Here is a 23,927-nt window from a genome sequence, read left to right on the forward strand (position 1 = left end):
TTCTCGAACTGTTTTGACCTTGGTTCTCCCCTCCCTTCATCTGCCTTGAGGAGGCAACCGGAACCCAAGTGCTTCCATTTATTCCACAGGAGAGTGCGCAGGCTGCACACAACCTTCTGCTTGTTCACGTGATGATCTGTGAGCTGCAATACTAGCTGAGCTGTGGAAACAGAAGAGGAGCCAGATGGGGCATTGAGCTCCATCTTTCAACAACCACCTATGTGGAAATTTTGTCAGAAGAAAGCAGCTCTTCTGAGTTTCCTTCTTTCAAAATTGAATTGATGAGCCAAAGAGGAGACATTTCTACCAATCTAATGTGAATTAATGAGGGCCCTCTGACACTGAACTACAATTAGGGGAGAAATTAAATTCAGTTCCCATTTAAAGATGAATCTACCAAATCCACACTTTCAAAAACAAAACACAATCAGACCCCCCGTTAGGAAGGACTTCCTGATATTAGAAGCTGTGGAACAGACTTGGAAGGGGGTGGACACCCCTTTGTGAGGGGTTTCGTAAGCAGAGGCTGGACAGCCTTTCAGGGATGCTGCACTGGGAGGGACTGAACTAGGTGGTCTTCTAAGTTCACTTCCAACTCTATGATACAATGAAATGATTTAAAAAACATCAAGTAGGCATGACATATGTGGGTGGTCTTAGGGTCCTCATGACTTCCTGTTGCACCTGCAGACATCCAGACTAAAGCTGAGGTTATGTTTTTTTACAGACTAAAGCTGAGTTGAAATACCTCAGTTTTTTGTTGATGTTTTTGCCTTGCCAAAAGGGAAAGAAAGAAAGAAAGAAAGAAAGAAAGAAAGAAAGAAAGAGAGAGATGTATTTCTATTCTGTTATACTGCCCTCAGTTACCTACAGTGACATCATCACACAGCAAAATCTAACTGGCCACCTCCTGCTATGACACTATCCCATTCACCAACAGGATTCCTTACTGGATGGGATCATCCACATGGATGATTAAGCAACACCTAGGGGTGGTCACTGAAGAAAGAGCCAGGAGAAATGACAGAATCAGAAAAAGGAGGGTATTCAGAAATCTTACTTTTTTAGTGAAAACTTACACCCCTGGAGAGCAGCCAGCACAGCTCTGCTGAAAGTGCTTCCTTTCAAAATCACCTCAGCCAGGGGCTTATAGAATCATATAATTATATAATTATATATAAAATTGGAAGGAACTGAGAGGGTCATCTAGTCCAACCCCCTGCAATGCAGAAAGCTCAACTTTATCATGTGTGACAGATGGCCACCCAACCTCTGCTTAAAAATTTCCAAAGAAGGAGAGTCCATGCAGCACGAGATTTAGGGCAGTGCCCTGCACAGCACACTGAGCCAAGGGGGTGCAACAGTGAGAAGATCCAACACTGAGAAGATTCATTTGGGGGTGCCAAATTTTAGCCTGGCTCAAAGATTACCCAAATCTGCCCCGGTCCACCGCCTCTCATGGGAGTCTGTTGAACAGCTCTTACTGTCAGAAAGTTCTTCCTGTTTAGTCAGAATCTCCTTTCTTGTAACTCGAATCCACTGGTTTGAGTCCTACCCTCCAGAGCTCCCTCTTCCATGTGACAGCCCTTGAGCTATTTGAAGATGGCTCTCATATCTCCCCTCAGTCTCTTTGTTTCCAGGCTGAACATACCCAGGAGGATGGCCTGGGCAGGTTGCGTGGCTGAGGAGATGTGTCCCCGATGACAGACAGAGATGCTTGGAGGGCTGCATTTGGACCACCCCTGCTCTAAAGGAACAAACAGAAAGAAACACCAAGGGATCAAAGTTCAGTATCCACCAGGGTAGAAGGAGCCAAAATGTATGAGCCACCAAGTCCAAAAGAAAGTCTGTGCAAGTTCAGGGCCAGCAACAAAACAAAACTAAAAAAAGAAGAGAAGAAATGTTCCAATCCTGACACCATCTGATCATTTGAAGACGGAGTGAAATGTGGGGCACTCGGGACTTTTCATTTTCTTCATGAACTTTTTGAACTCTTTGTTTTTCTTATCCCACTTGTGGATGGCCATCAGAAGGTACTGGGTCTTCACTTTGCGCCCCATGATGAGAAACTGGTGACTGAGGTTGTCCAGCTGGTGGCAAGGACAGTCTGCCCCGTTCTTCAAATAGAGCACCAGCTTCTTGAGATCTTTCTTCTTGATGGTGCCCAACTTCAAGGGCTTCTTCTTTTTGGGGATGATCTTCTTGTCTCCATTTTCTTTTTTTACCTCTTTTATTTTCATCTTTAAAGCTGGAAGTCAAAAGAAATGGGAAAAGGATTTTTTAAAACTCTTACCCATCAGGCACATGTGATCATAGGGCAGGTGAAAGCAGCGTCCCATTTCACTGCATGGAATGATTTCACTTCTTATACCACAGAAAGTAATAAGACATGAACACTGATAAAGCATGCATCAACATTAAAAAATAATTGTGGGAAAGGTCAAGAGATAAGTTATTAATAGGGGTTAATATATAGGTTGGCATTATGATTTGCAAGTCTTGGTGTCAGCAATCAGGGAGTGGAAAGCGGTCATCTGCTCTCTTCGTAACAAAAGTGGGGGGGGGGAGACAAAATGTTATTTTCCTGTTGCAACTTCCTGTTGCAGACAGTTTTCTATTGCAAAGCTTTATAATAAAAAGAAATACCGTAAGTGAGAAATAAATGAGTGCTAGCCTCTTACAGAAAACAACAATAGCCAAGTGTTTTGTGGCCAAAGATGGAGGGACACATACATACATTTCACACAATGGCATCTGAATTTTGCACAAACAAGCATGTTCAAGTCTACACTCGTGGTCTCTTAAGTCGTGATCTTCTGTCAAACGCATTGAAGCAGCAATCAAAAACTCAAGGCTTACCTTAGATCAGCCTGACTTTTGAGTAGGCATGCATAGAATAGCACTGTGAGCGATCCTAGATATAGGAGCTTTAGTTCTGCTTGCAACTTGAAACAGAAGAGCCATGCCACTTCCAAAGCTCTGGAACCCAAGTGAACTTTTGCAGCCAGACAGGCAGGACTCCCCCCCCCTCCCTATGGTTACCAGATTTTTTTCAATAAATCAGAGGACACTTTTTTTTTTTTTTTTGAAGCTGAGTAGCAACAGGGAGTCAGTAGTGGGGATAGTGAGGCAAAAGACCCTGGGCAGAAGCACACATGCATATTGTATAAAGGTGCAACACCCTTCTTTTGCACCCTAAGAAACATTAAAAACTGGGCATCGGCCACCCACCCACAACTCCTGAGCCTCCCCATATCAGTCAAAACAAAGGAGATAGGGGGCAGGAGATCTGTACCGCCGGACGTCCCCGGTTCCCCTTTGGCAGTGGTGGCGGCAGCGGCAGTCAGCAGCCCAGAGCCAGCCTGGTAGTGTAGTTGGCTCTGGCTGGCTTCAGGAGCTGCTCGCTGCCATGGCGCCCACCATTTTTCCTCGCTGGAAGTCCGCATATGATGTGTTGTGCACAAGACACATTATATGGGGACTTCTGGCGAGGAAAAGTGGCGGCCGCTACCAGGCTGGCTCCGGGCTGCTGAGGCAGTTGCTGCTGCCATATTTCCTGGGGACAGATTTTTGCAAATCTGGGGACTGTCCCCAGGAACCGAGGACATCTGGTAACCCTACCATAGACCCAAGCCCTGTATGGGTTGTTTGTGCACACTTGTGTGGTGGAGCCAAAAAGTCAAATGTTCCTCTCCATCTCTCTGCAGATCTCTCTGTGAGGTTTGGAGCTTATAGGGTTAACAAGCTCAAGATGTGCGTACCGCCCACAGGGATGACGTCACACTTCCGGGTATTTCTGCTGTAAACAGAAGCCTGTGTGAAATGTGACACTTTTGTTTTCTGCCTGTACATTCTGACTTTTGGAATTGCCGGAGACGGACAGGATGTGTTCCATGTCTCCGGGAGTGTTTGTGAGTTATAGATGTAAATAAAGCTTCTAGATTAGGAACAAGCTCGAGTCTGTTGACTTTATATTGCTGGCAAGCATCTGAGGCACACACTAACGCTGCGCAGAAGTTTGCAAGCTCAGCTGAAGCACAGGAGAAGCAGGTACGCAGACAGGAAGCCTGCTGGACACCATTGGTGTTTCCAAGTGCTACACTGTTTTGAGGCTTTCCCAGCTCAAAACGTTCATACTCTCATTTTCCAACTGTGGCTGCAATTTAGTGAAATTTTAAAGAAACAGATAGTGGCCAAGCAAATGCCTGTGGGAAACCCATGAGCAGGACATGAGCACAGGATCACTCTCTCCACCTGCAGCTGTCAGCAATCCAGAAGCACAAAGCAGAGCAGTTGCAGATATTGTCACCCCAGTATAGAGACCTCTGGCTTTTGCAGGTCTGGAAGGTAGGCACAAAGTTAAGAAGAGTCACACTCCCTGCTCCACTTGTTTTTGCCTCCGGCACACCCCCCCCCCCCAATGCAAGTGGTTCTTGAAAGGTTGTCTTTGAGGTCATGTGGCCCTCTGGCTGATAAGGCTGGTGCCCCACTCCTGACCTACACAGGGCCACACACACACCCCACTTTAAATACCAGTCAAAATCCACCTTTTCTGTGAAGCCCTTAGATTAACTCCTTTGTCCCTCACTCGTTTCAGAAACTGAACTTAAGTATGTGGAACTAGATGTTTCTCATGTTGGAAATACAACAGCAGAGATCATTCAGTGTATAACTCAGGGGTTAATTCTGTTGGTGTTAAAGTCAACTTGCCAAGAAGGGGAATAGTGGAGATGTTGCTTAGCAACCAGGAAAAATGGCTTAATCTTTGCTGAGGTGCTGATTGGCTGTATAGTTCTGCAAAAGCTTTTCTTCTGTATAATAATAATAATAATAATAATTTTAATAATATTTTTTTATTTCTACCCCTCCCTTCCCAATCCAAAGACCGGGCTCAGGGCGGCTAACAACAAATAAAAAGACAATGATTAAAACAACTTAAAAAACCGCATTAAAAACCAGCATCAGTGGGATTCCCAGGGCTAACTGGCCAGGTTAGTCATGCTAGGCCAGTAGGGAGACCAGGGAGGAATTTTAATGTGGGGACCCAGAAGGGTTTCTTCAGAAAAAAAGGGAAGGGGAAAAGGAATAGGGGATCAGGCTAGATTGAAGGCCAGGCGGAATAACTCTGTCTTACAGGCCCTGCGGAAGGAGGTCAGGTCCTGCAGGGCCCTAGTCTCGTGGGACAGAGCATTCCACCAGGTTGGAGCCAACACTGAAAAAGCCCTGGCCCTTGTGGAGGATAATCTGGCTTTTTTGGGGGCCCGGGACCCTTAAACTATTGCTACTTGTGGACTATTGCTATTTGTGGACCCTTAAACTATTGCTATCTTCAGTACGATAAAGCAAGAGTTCATAAAGGCTTTACGGGGCACATAATAAGAAATGCAGTATTTAAAGTTTGGGAAAGATACAAAGGACTTTTAGAACCCAAAACACCTAAATGGATTTCCCCTGAAGAGGCTAGTGTATTAAAGAAGAAGAATATGAAAGGGAATTGGCTAAAATACAACAAGATACTAAAAGAAGAGGATAATCAAATAGCCCTAAGAGAATATGAGGAAATAAAAGAACATCTTACAAGCTGGCTTGACTACCATCAGTTATATGAAGTTTTTAAAAAAGATAAAACAATTGAATTTGCCGAAAAACCATCAAAATTTGAGACAGAAATATTAAATTCTAATACTAAGATCATATCTAAAATGTATCAAATTCTTTTAGGATGGAAGGTTCAAGAGGAGGAAGTTAAGGAAGTCATGGTCAGATGGGCCCAAGATATTGGCCACCCTATAATGCTAGATCAGTGGGAAAAACTCTGGAAAACGACAATGAAGTTCACTGCATGCTACAATATTAAAGAACATATGCTGAAAATGCAGTATAGGTGGTACTTAACCCCATCACGGCTCTCCAAAATGTATAAAAATCTTGCTAACAATTGTTGGCGTTGTGGGGAAGCCAATGGAGATATGTACCACATGTGGTGGAACTGCAAAAAGATCAAGGAGTTTTGGAATTCAATATATGAAGAACTTAAGAAAATCTTAGGAGTATCTTTCCTCAAAAAGCCAGAGGCCTTCCTCTTAAGCATTATCGAGAATGATATCCCAGAGAGTTCAAGAGATATTTTTTTACATGGAACGGCAGCTGCGCGAATGATGATTGCAACAAATTGGAAAGGGGAGAGCGCTCCAAAAGTAAAAGATTGGCAATATAAATTTCAAGAGTATGTTGAGATGGCCCAGCTAACTAGCAGCTTGAGAGGAAACAATAGACAGGTATTTGTGAAAAAATGGGAGAGATACAGAAAGTACCTGCAAGGCATCAAAAACGGTATAAAGTCTGTGGCGGCTTTTGAATGATCCTGGAGAAAAAGATTGTCTGTCAGAAAATGAAGCTGTGTTTGGGTTTGTAGAAGGTTTTGGAATTAAATAAAGGATAAATGAAAATGTTAAGTACTTTCGCTAGTAGAATATGAACACTTATCAGGAAAGACAGGAAGTCTACAAGTTGTGTGTTTATTTAAGCATTAAACTATGGTTTAGTTTATGTTTATAACTTAGGTTTAAGTTAAGAAGTAAAGAAGAATTGAAATGTCTGTATGTGTGGGTGTGGGTGTGATCAGTTGTCTTATATAAGTTCTGACATGTCGTTATGTACTACTGGTACTACTGGTACTATTGGCGTTATTTTTAGTTTGTGATTTGTGGTATATTGTTGACTGTTGTTTGTTTATCTTCGGATTCTGTATTATTATTATTTTCTATGTTAAGTCTGATTAATGTATGTTTATGTGTTGTAAATAAACTCAAAAAGAAAAAAAAAGAAAAAAGAAAAGAAAAAGCCCTGGCCCTTGTGGAGGAAAATCTGGCTTTTTTGGGGCCCGGGGCCCTTAAACTATTGCTATTTGTGGACCTTAAGGTCCTCTGTGGGACATACCAGGAGAGGCGGTCCCGTAAGTACGAGGGTCCTAAGCCACATAGGGCTTTAAAGGTCAGAACCAGCACCTTGAACCTGACCCGGTACTCCACCAAGAGCCAGTGCAGCTGGTAAAGCACTGGATGAATATGCTCCCATGGCAAGGTCCCCGTGAGGAGCCTCGCTGCAGCGTTCTGAACCTGCTGGAGTTTCTGGGACAGTCTCAAAGGCAGCCCTGCGTAGAACGAGTTACAGTAGTCAAGCCTGGAGGTGACCGTCGCGTGGATCACTGTGGTCAGGTCGGGGCGGGAAAGCTAGGGGACCAACCGTTTGATATGGTGCAGATGGAGAAATATCACCTTAACTGTTGCTGTAACCTGCGCCTCCAGGGAAAGGGAGGCGTCTAGGATTACATCCAAACTCTTAACGGAAGGCGCTGGGGCCAATCGAGCCCCCACAAGAGAAGGGGGTTGGTCTGCCCGCCCTATACCAGCCCGACCCAGCCAGAGGACCTCTGTCTTCGAGGGATTTAATTTCAGTTGGCTCCCGCAAAGCCATCCATGTATGTCTGGTTATATGTCTGCCTGCCATAAACAAGGTCTGCTCCTTTCTTCTCAAATTATACACTGTTTTGTTCAGTTTGCTCAGTAAAGTGTTTACCGGGGCTTTTCTCTCTGGACTCTGCCTGTATCATTTAAGTGACTTTGCTAAACTCCAACCCAGTTGCCTGTTACTTCTACCTCTCTCTCTCCCCACCCATCCCTGCTGTTCCTTTCTTCTGTCATCTCCCTTGCTTTGAAATTTACACTGTGAACTCTCCTCAGGGCAGGTCTTTCCCTTTGCTTCCTTTACTCTGCAAAGCACCATGTACAACCAATAAGGTAGCACAACAAGAAAAGGGCACACGGATGATGCACCATGTTTCAAGCGTGGTGCAGTCTGCAGACTGACTAGTCCTGCTGAAGGGCCATATGTGCTTGAGCAACGAAAGGAGCCAAGTGGGAGAGAGAAAGGGCATGTTGATGCGCAACACATGGGCGTCATTTTTGCCCTATTAAACTGAATTCCATCACACTGTCACCCACAAAGGAACATTCATTGTGGGCTGAAGCTGCAATCAATAACTCAGAGAAAGCACTGTGCCCAGCTGAGAATATTTTCCGTTTAAGTCACAGCAAATTAGCTTCTCTCCCCCCCCCCCGCCCCCAACACACACAAGTCTGGGGCTGTGCCTGCAGTGGCAAACTGTCCCGAGCACCTTCACTCTTGAGGTGCAGATCAGGAAGGTAGAAACTGCATCTTCCCGAGAGAGCAGCACCACGGCATGCCTGGCTGTCATCCACACAGCTTTGCCGCTGGCTTGTCAACAAAGCTCAGGCAAAACGGGACCCAAGAGTTGCAGCAACTTAAGCACAAACAACATTTATGGTTGCATAAGCTTTCATGGGCCAAAGCCCCCTCTGCGCTCCCAGCTGTACATATTTCTCTTGCCTTGACCTGGTCCTGGCTTGGTCCCTGGGGGGGGGGGGGAGGCAGATGCCCAGGGCTGGGTTAAGATAGCAAAAGGCCCATCAGGGTAGGGAGCCAAAGCAGGAAGCTGCCTTACACAGAGCCAAGGAGCTGTGCTCTTCCAATAACTAACAACTGGCGTACCTTCATCAGCCAGACTCTGTCAAGTTAAAACGGGTTAGCCCTGCCCTCTTGGCCTCCTGCTTCCATAAAGCACTTTGCAGAGGGTGAACGGCAAGGCCTGGCCAGGCTCAGCGGGCTCTGTAGCCCTCTGCACCCTGCCCTGGGTGCCATGGGAACATGATCCACCCCTGCCCCTACCTGAAAGCCACTCCCAGTCAGTGTAGAACAGGGACAGCCACATGGTGTCCTCAAGATGTTGATGGACTCCAACTCCCATCAGCCCCAGCCAGCAGGTCAGGGATGATGGAAGTTGTAGTCCAAAAACATTTGGAGAGCATTACATTGGCTTTCCCTGGCACAGGCAATGCTGAGGTGGGTAGACCCTTCGTCTGACTCAATATCAGGCAGCTTCCTGTGCTCCTATTGGTGGGATTTCTGCCAGATTTCAGGGGAGGAACTTACATTTTTATTTTTATTGAATTTATAGACCGTCCTATACCCGGAGGGACGTGGGTGGCGCTGTGGTCTAAACCACTGAGCCTCTTGGGCTTGCTGATCAGAAAGTCGGCGCTTTGAATCCCCGTGACGGGGTGAGCTCCCGTTGCTCGGTCCCAGCTCCTGCCAACCTAGCAGTTTGAAAGCATACCAAAAGTGCAAGTAGATAAATAGGTATCGCACTGGCGGGAAGGTAAACGGTGTTTCCGTGCGCTGCTCTGGTTGTGCCAGAAGCGGCTTAGTCATGCTGGCCACGTGACCTGGAAGCTGTATGCCGGCTCCCTCAGCCAGTAAAACGAGATGAGCGCTGCAACCCCAGAGTCGTCTGCGACTGGACTTAACTGTCAGGGGTCCTTTACCTTTACCTTTATACCCGGAGGTGTCAGCGCAGTTCACAGAATGCTTTCTTTTTTAAAAGAACTGTTTGCTGCCACCTCTCCAGTGGAGGAAGGAGAGCTCCAGGCCCATCCTGACATTTGCCCACCTAGCTTTTCTGTATTTCCAAATTTAGTCGTTTTCCATCCACTCCTGAGGCAAGTTCACTGTCCTGCATGGCCCTCATCCTGCCTGGGTGTTGGTCTGGCTACTGCAAGGGCTCCCTTTCATAGCCCATTATCGTTTTCGCCTGCAGAAGTCATTGGGCAAATGGTCAGAGGAGAAGACTGGCTTGAAAGTCTTCACTCTCCTCTGGAAAAAAGCCTTTGCCCCCTAACCCTCCACTGCAAGCACCACAAGGGAAAGAGTAGAGTTTAAATACAGCCACTTATCATCAGATTGGATCTTGGCTTTGGGCCTTCAGTGGAGCTGCCAAGGCAAATATCCCTTTGCTGGTTCCCCAGCTTTCCCATCAGCTCAACACATGCTTGAGCATCCTACCCCAGGTGGGATGCCTGAGGTGCAAATTACTGAGAAACTGGAATCCCATCCAGATTGATGGGCGTTCAGCCACTCCACTGAACCCTGCACCATTCAGTCATCCTTCATCACAGCCATTATTCACCCAGAAAAGAGCTCAGCAATAACTTAATTTTAGCATCAGCGTGTACAGGAAATACCCAGATGAATGCAGCTGGACAAAAGAAAAGAAGAATGTACGAATGCAATGATTTGCAGTAGGCTATAAGCATCAGAGGACCAGGCAAGAAAGGGATGCTCAACTGTAAGCAGGACTGGCCCTAGACATTTTGCTGCCTGAAGCAGAGGAGAAGGTGACCCCCACACCCTCCCCATTCCACACACAAAAAATGTTACAAAAAAAGGGACTCCACATGGACCCCTCCTGATGGACGCAATACCACACTAGTTCTGTACATCAATTGCTTCCACCGCAGAATCCAAATGGATGTGACCAGAAAACACCACCGCTTACAACAAAATCTAAACCATGCTGAAAGGAGAGCCATAGATAATCTCAGGAACAACCCAGACAATACAATTAAACAGGCGGACAAGGGTGGAGCTGTTGTCATCATATACAAAACTGATTACATCCAGGAGGCTCACAGACAACTTTCCAATACCACCTTTTACATAAAACTAGACTCAGACCCCACAGAAGAATACAAAAAAGAACTGAACAAAATTGTTAAGGAGCTACCCCCACACATCCAAGAACAGATCCTCACTAACGCACCAGCAGAACCTCGACCAGGAACTTTCTATCTTCTACCTAAAATACACAAACCAGGAAATCCAGGACGCCCCATCATCTCAGGTATTGGCACCATTACAGTGGGGGTTTCCGGTTATATGGACTCTGTTCTGAAACCATATGCCATCAGTGCTCCCAGTTACGTAGGTGACACCACAGATTTTCTGAGAAAAATACAATCTTTGAATAATCTTCCTAACAATACTATTCTAGTCACTATGGATGTGGAATCTCTGTATACCAACATCTCACACAACAATGGTTTACAAACTATAAGGAACACCATTTCAGATAAAACCACAGTGGACTTTGCTACCAAACTCTGTCATTTTGTCCTTACCCACAACAACTTCAAATTTGGTGAGGATCTGTTCCTTCACATCAGCGGCACAGCAATGGGCACCCGAATGGCCCCACAGTATGCCAAAATCTTCATGGCAGATTTAGAACGTTTCCTAAACTCCTACCCACTCAAACCTCTCTTGTACCTGTGATACATTGATGATATTTTTATGATCTGGACACATGGTCAACAGAACCTGGACACCTTCCACCAGACATTCAATGACTTTCACCCAACCATCAACCTAACAATGAACCAATCTATGCAAGAAATACATTTTTTGGACACTACTATAAAAAAAGGATGGACACATAGACACCACTTTATACCATAAACCAACTGACCGACAAACATATCTACATGCTTCTAGCTACCATCCCAAACATACCAAACAATCCATTGTATATAGCCAGGCCCTACGTTACAGCCGCATCTGTTCCAACTCTACAGACAGAGACTCTCACCTAAGAGATCTACAGCAAACCTTTTTAGAACTAAAATATCCACCTGGTGAAGTTAAACAACAGATCAACAGAGCCAGACTGAAACCCAGAGAGAACCTGCTGCAAGACAGACCTAAAAAAGAAAATAACAGAACACCACTAGTAATCACATACAGCTCCCAAGTTAAAACAGTACAACGCATCATCAGAGATCCACAACCTCTCCTAGATAATGACAGTTCTCTTTCTCAAGCTCTGGGAGGAAGACCTTTCATCACCTACAGACAGCCACCCAATCTCAAACAACTCCACACCCACAATAATACAACAACAGGACTCAACATGGACACTGGTACCAGAGCCTGCAATAAACCCAGATGCCAACTTTGCTGCCACATAAACCCGGACAACACCATTACTGGCCCCAACAACATCAAACATACAATCTCAGGACTATTTAATTGCTCATCTTAGAATCATAGAATCATAGAGTTGGAAGAGACCACAAGGGCCATCCAGTCCAACCCCCTGCCAAGCAGGAAACACCATCAAAGCATTCCTGACAGATGGCTGTCAAGCCTCTGCTTAAAGACCTCCAAAGAAGGAGACTCCGCCACACTCCTTGGTAGCAAATTCCACTGCCGAACAGCTCTCACTGTCAGGAAGTTCTTCCTAATGTTTAGATGGAATCTTCTTTCTTGTAGTTTGAATCCATTGCCCCGTGTCCGCTTCTCTGGAGCAGCAGAAAACAACCTTTCACCCTCCTCTATATGACATCCTTTTATATATTTGAACATGGCTATCATATCACCCCTTAACCTTCTCTTCTCCAGGCTAAACATACCCAGCTCCCTAAGCCGTTCCTCGTAAGGCATTGTTTCCAGGCCTTTGACCATTTTGGTTGCCCTCTTCTGGACACGTTCCAGCTTGTCAGTATCCTTCTTGAACTGTGGTGCCCAGAACTGGACACAGTATTCCAGGTGAGGTCTGACCAGAGCAGAATATAGTGGTACTATTACCTCCCTTGATCTAGACGCTATACTCCTATTGATGCAGCCCAGAATTGCATTGGCTTTTTTAGCTGCTGCATCACACTGTTGACTCATGTCAAGTTTGTGGTCTACCAAGACTCCTAGATCCTTTTCACATGTACTGCTCTCAAGCCAGGTGTCACCCATCCTGTATTTGTGCCTTTCATTTTTTTGCCCAAGTGTAGTACTTTACATTTCTCCTTGTTAAAATTCATCTTGTTTGCTTTGGTGCAGTAGTCTAATCTGTTAAGGTCATTTTGAAGTGTGATCCTGTCCTCTGGGGTATTAGCCACCCCTCCCAATTTGGTGTCATCTGCAAACTTGATCAGGATGCCCTCAAGCCCATCATCCAAGTCATTGATGAAGATGTTGAATAAGACTGGGCCCAAGACAGAACCCTGTGGCACCCCACTAGTCACTTCTCTCCCAACATTGTGTATGCAATCAAATGCCAACAGTGCCCTTCAGCTCTCTATATTGGACAAACAGGCCAAACCCTACGCCAAAGGATAAATGGACATAAATCTGATATCAGGAATCACAAGACAGAGAAACCAATAGGAGAACACTTCAATCTCCCAGGACATTCTATAAAAGATCTCAAAGTAGCTGTCTTAATACAAAGCCCCTTCCGCCCATAGAAAGGAGGGGGGATTGCAGGCATCATGAGTCCTTCACGTGCACAGGGGATGACTCCATCCCCTGACGCCATTGGTTGAGCCCTGGGCATGGCGCCTGGCTGGCCAACCAACCGGTGTGGCCAACAGGCATGTCTTGCAGCGTTTAAACAAGCACGCAGCCAGGGCTCAGCCTCTTGCTCCCTGCTCCCAGCTGACACATTTTCCCCGCCCACCCTCCCTATAATAATAATAATAATAATAATAATAATTTATTTTACCCCGCCCATCCGGCTGAGTCTATCCAGCCACTCTGGGCAGCTTCCAGCAAATATTAAAATACAATACAAAATCATGGATTAAAAACTTCCCTAAACAGCGTTTCTTCCTGACCTTGCTATGGACCATGGTTGGTCGCCGTTGAGGGGCCTGGTAGGAATTTTCCCACTTGGCGAATTGGCTTTGGCCTAGTGGTTTTCGCCTACCTCGTAGCAATTTGTCACAACTTTGGTCTTGGCGGTTAGGCATTGGATTATCTCGGGAAGGCTGAAGGTGGGGGGGAGGTTGGGCCATCACCTCCCCCAAATGCTGAAGGGTACTTCGTTAAATGAGTCCGGGGGGGGGCGTGTCCCTGTCCAAAGCCATGGTAGGTGAGGGCCAAAGGCACGCCCCATATTGGTGACCACAGGGTGAGTCCCTAGCTGATGTGCAGCAGCAGGGCTCTCCCATCGGTGGTTAACCCTTCCCAGACTGCCAGCACGACATACTGGAGTCGGATATAGACGGTTAGTTCCAATGCCTTCTCATGCCCATTAACCTTACTTGTTGAGTCCTGTGTCTTTATTTCACCACGGGAGGGGTCGGGATATTGACATGCAAAGGAATTTCAGAAATAGACTGGAAAGAGAAGTTGCTGAATTACAACTCATTGTTGTTGTTGTTCAGTCGTTCAGTTGTGTCCGACTCTTCGTGACCCCATGGACCAGAGCACGCCAGGCACGCCTATCCTTCACTGCCGCTCGCAGTTTGGCCAAACTCATGTTAGTAGCTTCGAGAACACTGTCCAACTCATTACCAAACTTAAAACCACAGAGACCTGGTCTGAACAAATACATTGGATTCTTATCTCATTATACATGACAAAGCTATCTTTAGCCATCTCACCCCTTGCCTTTCCCTGTAAGGCCCTGTAAAAATTGCAGTTGTTAACAGTCGTCAACGGGTTTTCCACACCTATCAGCTGATCACCCATCCCCACCACCCTTCTGAGTAATACCCCTCCCCACTCTCTCACTATACATAAGGGTCTGGTGACTTCCGTTTCAGTGTATCTGAAGAAGTGTGCATGCACACAAAAGCTCATACCAAGAACAAACACAGTTGGTCTCTAAGGTGCTACTGGAAGGAATTTATTATTTTGTTTTGTTTTGGATGGCTAAAAACAATGATGTCCAGACTTTGGCCTCATTGAACTTGTTTATGCATTTGTGACTCTCTTGATGGTTGTTACTGTTTTCTATTTAAATTTACTACTACTACTACTACTAATAATAATAATAATAATAATACAGTAATAATAATTTATTTGTACCCCGCCCATCTGGCTAAGTTTCCCCAGCCACTCTGGGCGGCTTAATCGAGTGTTAAAACAATACAGCATTATACATTAAAAGCTTCCCTAAACAGGGCTGCCTTCAGATGTCTTTTAAAAATAGGATAGCTGCTTATTTCCTTGACATCTGTTGGAATGGTGTTCCACAGGGTGGGCGCCACTACCAAGAAGGCCCTCTGTCTGGTTCCCTGTAACCTCACTTCTCACAATGAGGGAACCGCTAGAAGGCCCTCGGCACTGGATCTCAGTGTCCGGGCTGAACGATGGGGGTGGAGACGCTCCTTCAGGTATACTGGACCAAGGCCGTTTAGGGCTTTAAAGGTCAGAACCAACACTTTGAATTGTGCTCGGAAATGTACTGGGAGCCAATGTAGATCTCTCAGGACTGGTGCGGTCCCAGCAGCCACTCCCAGTCACCAGTCTAGCTGCCACATTCTGGATTAATTGCAGTTTCCAGGTCACCTTCAAAGGTAGCCCCATGTAGAGCACATTGCAGTAGTCCAAGTGGGAGATAACTAGAGCATGCACCACTCTGGCAAGACAGTCTGCGGGCATGAAGGGTCTCAGCCTGCATACCAGATGCAGCTGGTAGACAGCCGCCCTGGACACAGAGTTAACCTGCGCCTCCATGGACAGCTGTGAGTCCAAAATGACTGCCCAGGCTGTGCACCTGGTCCTTCAGGGGCACAGTTATCCCATTCAGGACCAGGGAGTCCTCCACACCTGCCCTCCTCCTGTCCCCCAAAAACAGTACTTCTGCCTTGTCAGGATTCAACCTCAATCTGTTAGCCACCATCCATCCTCCAACCGCCTCCAGACACTCACACAGGGCATTCACCGCCTTCACTGGTTCTGATTTAACAGAGAGGTAGAGCTGGGTGTCATCTGCATATTGATGAACACCCAGCCCAAACCCCCTATGATCTCTCCCAGCAGCTTCATATAGATAATAAAAAGCATGGGGGAGAGGACGGAACCCTGAGGCACCCCACAAGTGAGAGCCCAGGGGTCTGAACACTCATTCCCCACCACCACTTTCTGAACACAGCCCAGGAGGAAGGAGCGGAACCACTGTATAACAGTGCCCCCAGCTCCCAACCCCTCTAGACGGTCTAGAAGGATGTTATGGTCGATGGTGTCAAAGGCCGCTGAGAGATCCAGCAGAACTAGGAAACAGCCCTCACCTTTGTCCCTAGCCCGCCGGAGATCATCGACCAGCGTGACCAAGGCAGTTTCAGTCCCACAATGAGGCCTGAATCCTGATCGGAAGGGATCCAAATGGTCCGCATCCTCCAGGCGTGCTTGGAGTTGTTCAACAACCACCCACTCAATCACCTTGCCCAAGAATGGTAGATTTGAGACTGGGTGATAGTTGGCCATATTGGTCAGGTCTAAAGATGTTTTTTTTTTAAAGAAGCGCTTTAATGACACCTCTTTCTGGGTCTGGGAAGGCTTCCTCACAGAGGGAAGCATTCACCACTCCGCAGAGCCCATTGTCCAGCCCTTCCCAGCATGCTTTTATAAGCCAGGATGGGCAAGGATCAAGGAGACAGGTGGTCGCTTTCACTCGGCCAAGCAATCTGTCCACATCCTTGCAGGTAACAGATTGGAATCAAAACAACAACAACACACAAATACACAAATACACAACATAACCTGTGCTGATTTTAAGGATTTATTCAGTCATCCTCAAGAACTTGCACAGCAATGGGATGGAACTGACTTTAGTCTCCTTCCATGAGTATGGGCCCAGCACAGATTTTGCCCAGGAGAAGTCACCACTCCTGGAGCACCAGCTCAGAAGAATGGGAACAGCTGGAGGATTCAGGTGAAATGGCCTGGGACATCTCAGGAGGAGCAGCCAGGGCAACAAAGGGACCTCCACTGGAGTCCCCAACATCTACTGCCTCGGGTGACTCTTTTGCTGGCAGCATTTTGCAAAGAAATTGACAATAGCCACGACCACGACTGTGAAAAGTAACCCCTTGCTCCTGGAACAAAATTCACCATGGTTCAGGGCACCTCAATCATGCACACACTTGTCATTCAGCCCTCTGTTGCCTCTGGTCAAACAGAGTTTGTTGGTTTTGGGAACAATGCAAAAATCTAGCAAATAGTTTGGCCACAGACAAAAGTGGGATGAGTGAACTGAGCTTTCCACTGTGCAAACTACCGTCAACTCTTTGATAAATATTTATCACCACAAATGAAATCTCCCCTCCACCCCAACAAATGGGAAGTCATTAGTGCCCTGTAATGACCTAACACAACTGGAACAGGATGCAATTCTCCTCATTTTTCATGGGCCGCTCCAAAAGCATTCATTCTTCAATGCTGTCCATCTCACTGCTGCTCTTGCCATCCGTGAGAAATTTTCAGTGCTTTAGAGGACTGCTCTCAAAATGCCTCCCAGGGGGAAATGACAACAGATCCCACACTCCTCTGCATTGCAAGCAATGACCAGCTTGCTATGCACAGGGGCTCTGGATGCTGCAGAAATCTCAAGCTCCATCAAGTGAAGTTTCCCAAAAGCAAGATTCCTTCCCAAGGGAAACCTGGAGGTCTGCTTCATTCTCACATGGAAAAAGGTTTACTTCTGTAGTGTGTGAGAAAAAAATAATGATCCATCCTCAGCGAAGCCCATCCAGTTCCTTTGTTTCTACATGGCTCATTGCTCTGGATGTGCCTTATGAATGGGAAGACACAATCCCAGCACTGGGACTCATTCATAGATGCAATGGGCAAGCTCTCTGGTGGCAGGTGATTTTGCAGAAACATCTCCACAGCCCCCTCCAAGAGATGTGGGTGGTCCAACTGTACCTGATGGAGATATGCAGCAAAATTGGACACCCAGGAAGAGGTAAGGCTGGAGCCATGAGTCATGCAGAGACACTGTGGAGACCCCCTTCAGTAAGTGGGTAGTTTGGGACTCACAAGGGAATGAATTCATGTATTCATTTCTCAGGGCACACCAGCCATTGCAGCACAGGAGTGTGCTTTGCCACACCACTTGGGGATGACCATAAGCCAGACCATCACAAAGCCCCTGCCAGGACCAGCCAAGAGCTTACCTTGGAGGACAGGCAAACATCGCCCACCACAGTGGCTTGCCAGTCCTACAGCAAAACATTGCAGGGTGGAGCGTTCTGCAAATGTGGTCAGGCAAGATTGACTTGTTGCTGTTCAGCATCCCAGCATCCATGTCACACACACCCTCCCATTTCCCATTTTTCTCCCCCCAAAAGTCAGTAAGCATCCATGGCCTCTGAGCATGTGCAGTCCTCACTGGGCTATTGTTTGCCCCCTTATGTAGCTTTCCGACATAAATTGAAATTGCAGGTTATTGCAAAAATGTGATGCAGCAGACATACAAATGAACACATGCAAAACTGACATTGGTCAGAAACAGGCTGATCCATTTGAACTCATGGCTTAAAATTCTCTCTGGTTCAGATTCCTGTTTGGACAAATGAACTGCCTAAACTCATCTGTACATTTAAGTTAGGAATGATCTAACACCGTGGTTCCCAAAGTGGGTGGTACCACCCCTGGGAAGGGTGGGATTACCAGGGGGGCTAAGAGTCAAGGGGGCAGCTGGCTGGCGCTGGACCATCAGACTTTGAAAAGCTGGTATAGGACTTCCGGCGTGAGTGCCATAGCTGGCGGTTGGGAGCTGTCTCGCCTCCGAGACAGCTCTGGTTCCCCCGGAGGTAGGAGCCCCGCAACCGCGCTGCGGGCTCCGAAAAACCATGGGAAAAGCGTCCCGTGGCCAGGGCTTTCCAGCAGGCTCCTTAGCGCTGCCCCGTTCTCAAGCTTCCCTTGTAAAATGGAGGCTCGAGTGAACGGGCTCCGGCGCGGAGCTGTGGAAGTCGCCCCTAACCGGGGGAACCAAGCGGCAGCCGGCCGCCAGCCGTGAGCGCTCCGTTCTTCTTCAATTCGGTTGGAAAAGAAGAAACCTGTAAGTAAGGACTGTAATTTGGACCCAATTTGGATTAAATTGTTATAATTGGCTTACGGAGAGAGACTTAAAAAGAGGAAGTCCGTCTCTCTCCTTTGTGAAAGATCAAAGTAACACCGGATTTGGCTGTTGCTATTGTGGACTGCTTTGAAGTTTTGCTTTATTTCTGATTCTGACTGCTTAAGAAACCCCTGTTTGGGGTGAGACTGAGAAATTCGAATTATTTCTTCCAATTGACAGAAGACTATAAGGAAAAAAAGTTTGCCCTCGGATGAAGGGGGAAAATGGCGGCTGAAATCTGAGTAATGAGGATGGAAATGTACTGAGACTTTGTTATTTCCTGCCCACTCCTGCTTATTTCTATTTGGTTCCCACGGTCTTGCCAGATCCAGCAATGACATCACGGCGGAAAAAAATCTTACTGCAGGAAAAAATCTTATTGCAATTAGAACTTTTGCAACAGAATGTCACTGAAACGTTTTCTGGGATTTGAAGTGCTTTTAAGAACTTTGCTGAGGAACTTAAAGAATCAACTAGAGGGCTTAAAGATGCATTTAGAGACAAAGTTAGAGAGGATTACTTTCCAGAGACTATATTTGAGGCAAAGAAGACACAAGTTCAACAAGAGGAAAGTCTCATGGATGTGAGAGGTCTGAGACTGGTTACAATGACTTTATAACGGCTTTCTGGGGTGGGAGCCCAGAAATGCAGGACTATCAACTCTGGGATTCAAAATTCGATCGGAAGAATGGAGCAGAGATTTATGGTGACAATGTACAAGCAGTTTGGGAGAGCTCAGCAAAGATACTTGTTAACAATGTTTTGGTTTCTAGGTATCAAGGAAGCAGTGTCATTCTGGAACAGGGGAAATGTGACATTTTGAAAGAAGAAATTGGTGTGGGGAAAGGAAGACTTGGACTGGGAAATTGCTGGGGGGAAGACTGGTGGGAGACTGTAAGGGGTAGAGGGAAGGCGGTGCGGAGGGGGGTGGGGTAGAAGAATTCATGAGGTATATTAGGAAGGCTAACCATGGTACTCCGACGTCAAAGGATTTGGAGAATGGAAGAAATGTTTAGGTTTTTTCTTTATGATAATGTGTGGATTTTTATTTTTAAGGTAGGAATTAGAAGCAATAACAGCAATAGCTTTACTAAGTTAAGGGGGGAAAGGATGTAAGAAGTTAAGATTTGGAATATGATTTTATGTGATAACAATAAGCTGAATGATGTAAGATGTATAAGATGTTTATTTGAAGTTTAAAAAGAATGGTGAATGATTGTTAAACTAGTTACAAAGTTACTAAAGTAAATTAGAAATTGAACTCAGAGGAGGGAACGGGGGAAGTCCCCCCCTTAATAAGATTTTACATAAGATTATGATTAATAGAATGGTGTGTTCCTGTGTTTTGGTGTAAGGTATGTATTAGTTTTGTTTATTTTATTGTTATTTGTATGGTTTGTTGTGCTTGTTTTTATATGTTGAATGTTATGTTTTATTTGTTGTTGTTTTTGTTTATGGAAATACCAATAAATTCTTATTTTTTAAAAAAAGAAAAGCTGGTATAACTGGATCAAGTTCATCAATTCTGTTGAATGAATGAATGAATTAATTAATGAATTAAACTGAATAGTTTTCACTGGATTCTGAATAAATGTGCAATCAGTTGTTATGATTTTAAATTTTAATGTGTTATTTCTTCCCCCTTAGTTGGTTGCGCAAACTGCTACTCTGAATAATGCTTTTTACAGGGTAGCATAGGGGGCACTAGGGATGAGTTTATGGAACCTGAAAAGGTTTGGGAACCCCTGAACTAACACACTCTGGGTGCAACCTCCTACCCTACTCTAACTGACAGAGCCCTCCAGTCCAACAGAGCAGCAAACTTTCTGCACTCATCTCAGAGCATTCACATTGGTGTGCCTGAAGCCGTTCTGGACATGGTATGTATACAGATACCCTGCCATGGGCGCAAGTGGCCCATGTCCTCCTGCTTTGTTCCTTTTACTGAAATCTATGCAAAATCTTTGTCATCGGATGAATTTTACAACCCTTTACTGTTATCAGTTCAAAATGCATCTATTGCTCTTGGAGGAGCCAAGCACTGAGCTACAGCAAGCAAAACCCTTCTAATATTTTCTCCTTTTCCTTTTCAGAGTTTGTATCATGACAATCACTTTTTAAAAGCTGATGTCAGTTTTATTTCACGTTCTGCTACTTTTTAATTATTTATTTATCCCTATTATACACATCTGTAAAATATGTGCTATGGGCCTCTTATTTTGCTTCTTTGATGCTGGTCATTAGCCATAACAATAAATATTTGATTTGATTCATCCATATTGTTAATATGATGGCTGGGAATGTTTTATCTCCCCCCCCCCCCGTTCCTTGTTTTATATTTGAAAAATGAATCTCTAACAGAAATAGGCTGATCTGCCCATCCCCCAGCTCCTTTCATTGGAATCCCTTTCCTCTCCAAAGACTGTGGGCTGGAGGCATCAAGGGGAGGAAACAGAAAGCCCACTTCACTCTTCCATCTCGAGAGAAGGAAAGCTGCCAAGACATCCATTAGATCTGTAAGGCAAGAAGGCTTTAGGCAACGACCTGCCAGTCAGAGGGGTAAGAAAACAAAATGGGGTATTGATTTGATTTTAGTTTCCACTGCAATTCATAAGGACAGTGCTTTTTTCTGGGTGGACACAGGGGTACGCATACCCCTAAACTTTTTGTGAATCTCTGTACTTTTGTCCATTTACTGTATTTATTTTTCCCAATTTGAACTATAAAATGGTGATATTCTTGAGTCAAAATGAGAGTACCCCTAAACATTTTGGGGGGGAACCCTGCATAAGGACATAAGAAGAGCACTGCTGGATCGGGCCCAAGGTCCATCAAGTCCAACCTTCTCTTCTGCCAGTGGCCAAGCAAATGCCTGTGGGAAGCTTCCAAGCAGGAAAGTGGACAGAGAGATGCATTTTCCATCAGCATCTCCCTCTCCCGTCCTCTCTCTCTTGTGAAACCCAGCAACTGCGTGTAGCCATGTAGATGTCTAATCTGCTCTTAAAGCTGTCAAAGTTGGCCATCGTTATCAGTACATCTTGTGGGAGTGAGTTCCACAATTTAACTATGTGTTGTGTGAAGAAGTACTCTGAGAATGACTTGCAGCTTAATGGGGTAGCATCAAAATGAAAAGATAGGTAAATGACCCCCTGGACGGTTAAGTCCAGTCAAAGGTGACCATTGGGTTATGGTCTCATTTCACTTTCAGGCCGAGGGAGCCAGTGTTTGTCCACAGAGAGCTTTCCGGGTTATGCGGCCAGGATGACTATACCGCTTCTGGTGCAACGGGACACCGTGACGGAAACCAGAGCACATTGAAATGCCGTTTACCTTCTCGTCACAGTGGTACCTATTTATCTACCTGCACTTCGTGCTTTCAAACTGCTAGGTTAGCAGAAGCTGGGACAGAGCAACGGGAGCTCACCCTGTTGCGAGGATTCAAGTCACCAACCTTCTGAGGTAATAGCAGAAGGAGTGAATTCTGAAAGTTGTAGAAATGGACAGAACATGTGAGAAAGTGTTTAGTAGGTTTCTTGATATTCTGAAGGAGAACCAAGATGCAGAAAAGATGAAGGCGTCAGACCTGGGGCACGGCTTGTGGCAGCAGAGTAACAGGCAAATGGATCTGACCCATGATATACAACCCCCATTGAAACAAGCAGAGCCCCCAGCACCACCACTGCATGGACCTTATCATGCCAATTTAGTAGGTATTTTCCCACTTGAACACAAATATCTCAAGCTGGTTCTGACAGATGAGCTGCCGCAGAATATCTCCTTTCATTTCTTCCCATGAGTTGCGCAGCCCAGCACCACAGAGCCCAGAGCAGCAAGGACCCTGAGTCTGTGTCCACACTGAATACACAAGGACAGACTAGATGTAGTGTATCTTGGTTTCAGTAAGGCTTTTGGCAAGGTCCACCACAATATTATAACGAAGAAGCTGGTAAAATGTAGGTTGAACTAGGTATTGTTAGGTGATTTGTAGCTGGTTGACTGACTGAACCCAAAGAGTTCTCATTCATGGTTTCTCATCATCCTGGGGAAAAGTGACAAGTGGAGTGCCGCAAGGTTCTGTCCTGGGCCTGTTGCTGTTCAACATCTTTATAAATGACTTGGATGAAGGAACTGGGGTGCCCAGGCCCCCAGGGCCCCCAGGAGTTGGTGCCAGTGCTCAGAGTTCTTCCAGCTTTACACTTCTTCTTCTTTTAAAAAATATTTTTTTCTTGATTTTCCCCCCTTGATTTTTCTTTTCTTGATTTACAATGGTAGTGCAATGTCTCTCTCGTATTTTTTCCATATAACATTTTTACAAATCAGTTTTTGTTGTTGAGACATTAGGAAGAAAAGGGGAAGAGAGGTGGGTGGGATGGGAAGATAGGTGGGGTGGGGTGACGATGTTTCTGTTTTACTTAATATGTGTAGGGTTTGGTGTCAGCGTTGTCTGTGCAGGTTCTCTGTTGTTCGCTTGTGCTCCTTTGGGGGTGAGAGAGGTCGGGGTTGGCGTGGGACGTGATTGTTCATTTGTGGTTGGCTGTGGTGATCTTTGGTTTCCTGTGTGAGTGGGGTTTGTGGGTGTTTTGGATCAGGTTAGCCATACTGATTTGTATGCTGTCGGTAGATTTTTGTCATTGTCTTGTTGGGCTGCGTGTGTGATGAAGGGGAACCATACCGGGGTGAAAGTGTCTTCTTCTGTTTGTCCCTGTGTCAGTTTCAGCTTACTTGTTAGTTTTTCTAGTAGGGCTGTTTCCCATACTTCTTGGTACCATTGGTCCATGTTTGCTCCTGTCAGGTCTTTCCAGTGTCTGCTTATGATGTTTCTGGCTGCTGAGAGTAGATGGGTTATGAGTTCTTTGTGTTGTAAGTGGGCATTATTGTCTTGGAAGATGTTTAGTAAGACCAATTCTGGGGTGGTTTCTAACACTTGCTTGGTTATTTTACATATTTCTTGTGTGGTTGTTGTCCAGAATGTTTGGATTTTGGGGCACTCCCACCACATGTGGAAGTATGTGCCTGTGGAGGTGCACCCTCTCCAGCATTTTGGTGAGGTTCCTGGGAGTATTAGCGCTAATTTTCTTGGCGTTAGATACCACCTGTAGGTTAGTTTTAGGGTGAGTTCTCTTCTTTTTGTTGATATGGATTTAAAGGGGGGTTTAGACCACATTCT

At 45.7% G+C, this 23,927-nt stretch overlaps 1 protein-coding gene across 1 annotated transcript in view; it reads right to left on the reverse strand.

The window, feature by feature from the left end:
* Positions 1-1,786: 1,786 nt before the first annotated feature.
* SFRP1 (secreted frizzled related protein 1) overlaps positions 1,787-23,927 on the reverse strand; it is a 48,605-nt gene continuing 26,464 nt past the window's right edge. The window contains exon 3 of the mRNA XM_033158974.1: positions 1,787-2,248. Within this exon, the coding sequence (XP_033014865.1) occupies positions 1,926-2,248 (323 nt within the window). The 3' untranslated portion in view covers positions 1,787-1,925. The remainder of the gene's footprint in view (positions 2,249-23,927) is intronic.

This window comes from Lacerta agilis, chromosome 8 (genome assembly GCF_009819535.1).
Source record: "Lacerta agilis isolate rLacAgi1 chromosome 8, rLacAgi1.pri, whole genome shotgun sequence".
In the NCBI taxonomy this organism is placed as follows: Eukaryota; Metazoa; Chordata; class Lepidosauria; order Squamata; family Lacertidae; genus Lacerta; species Lacerta agilis.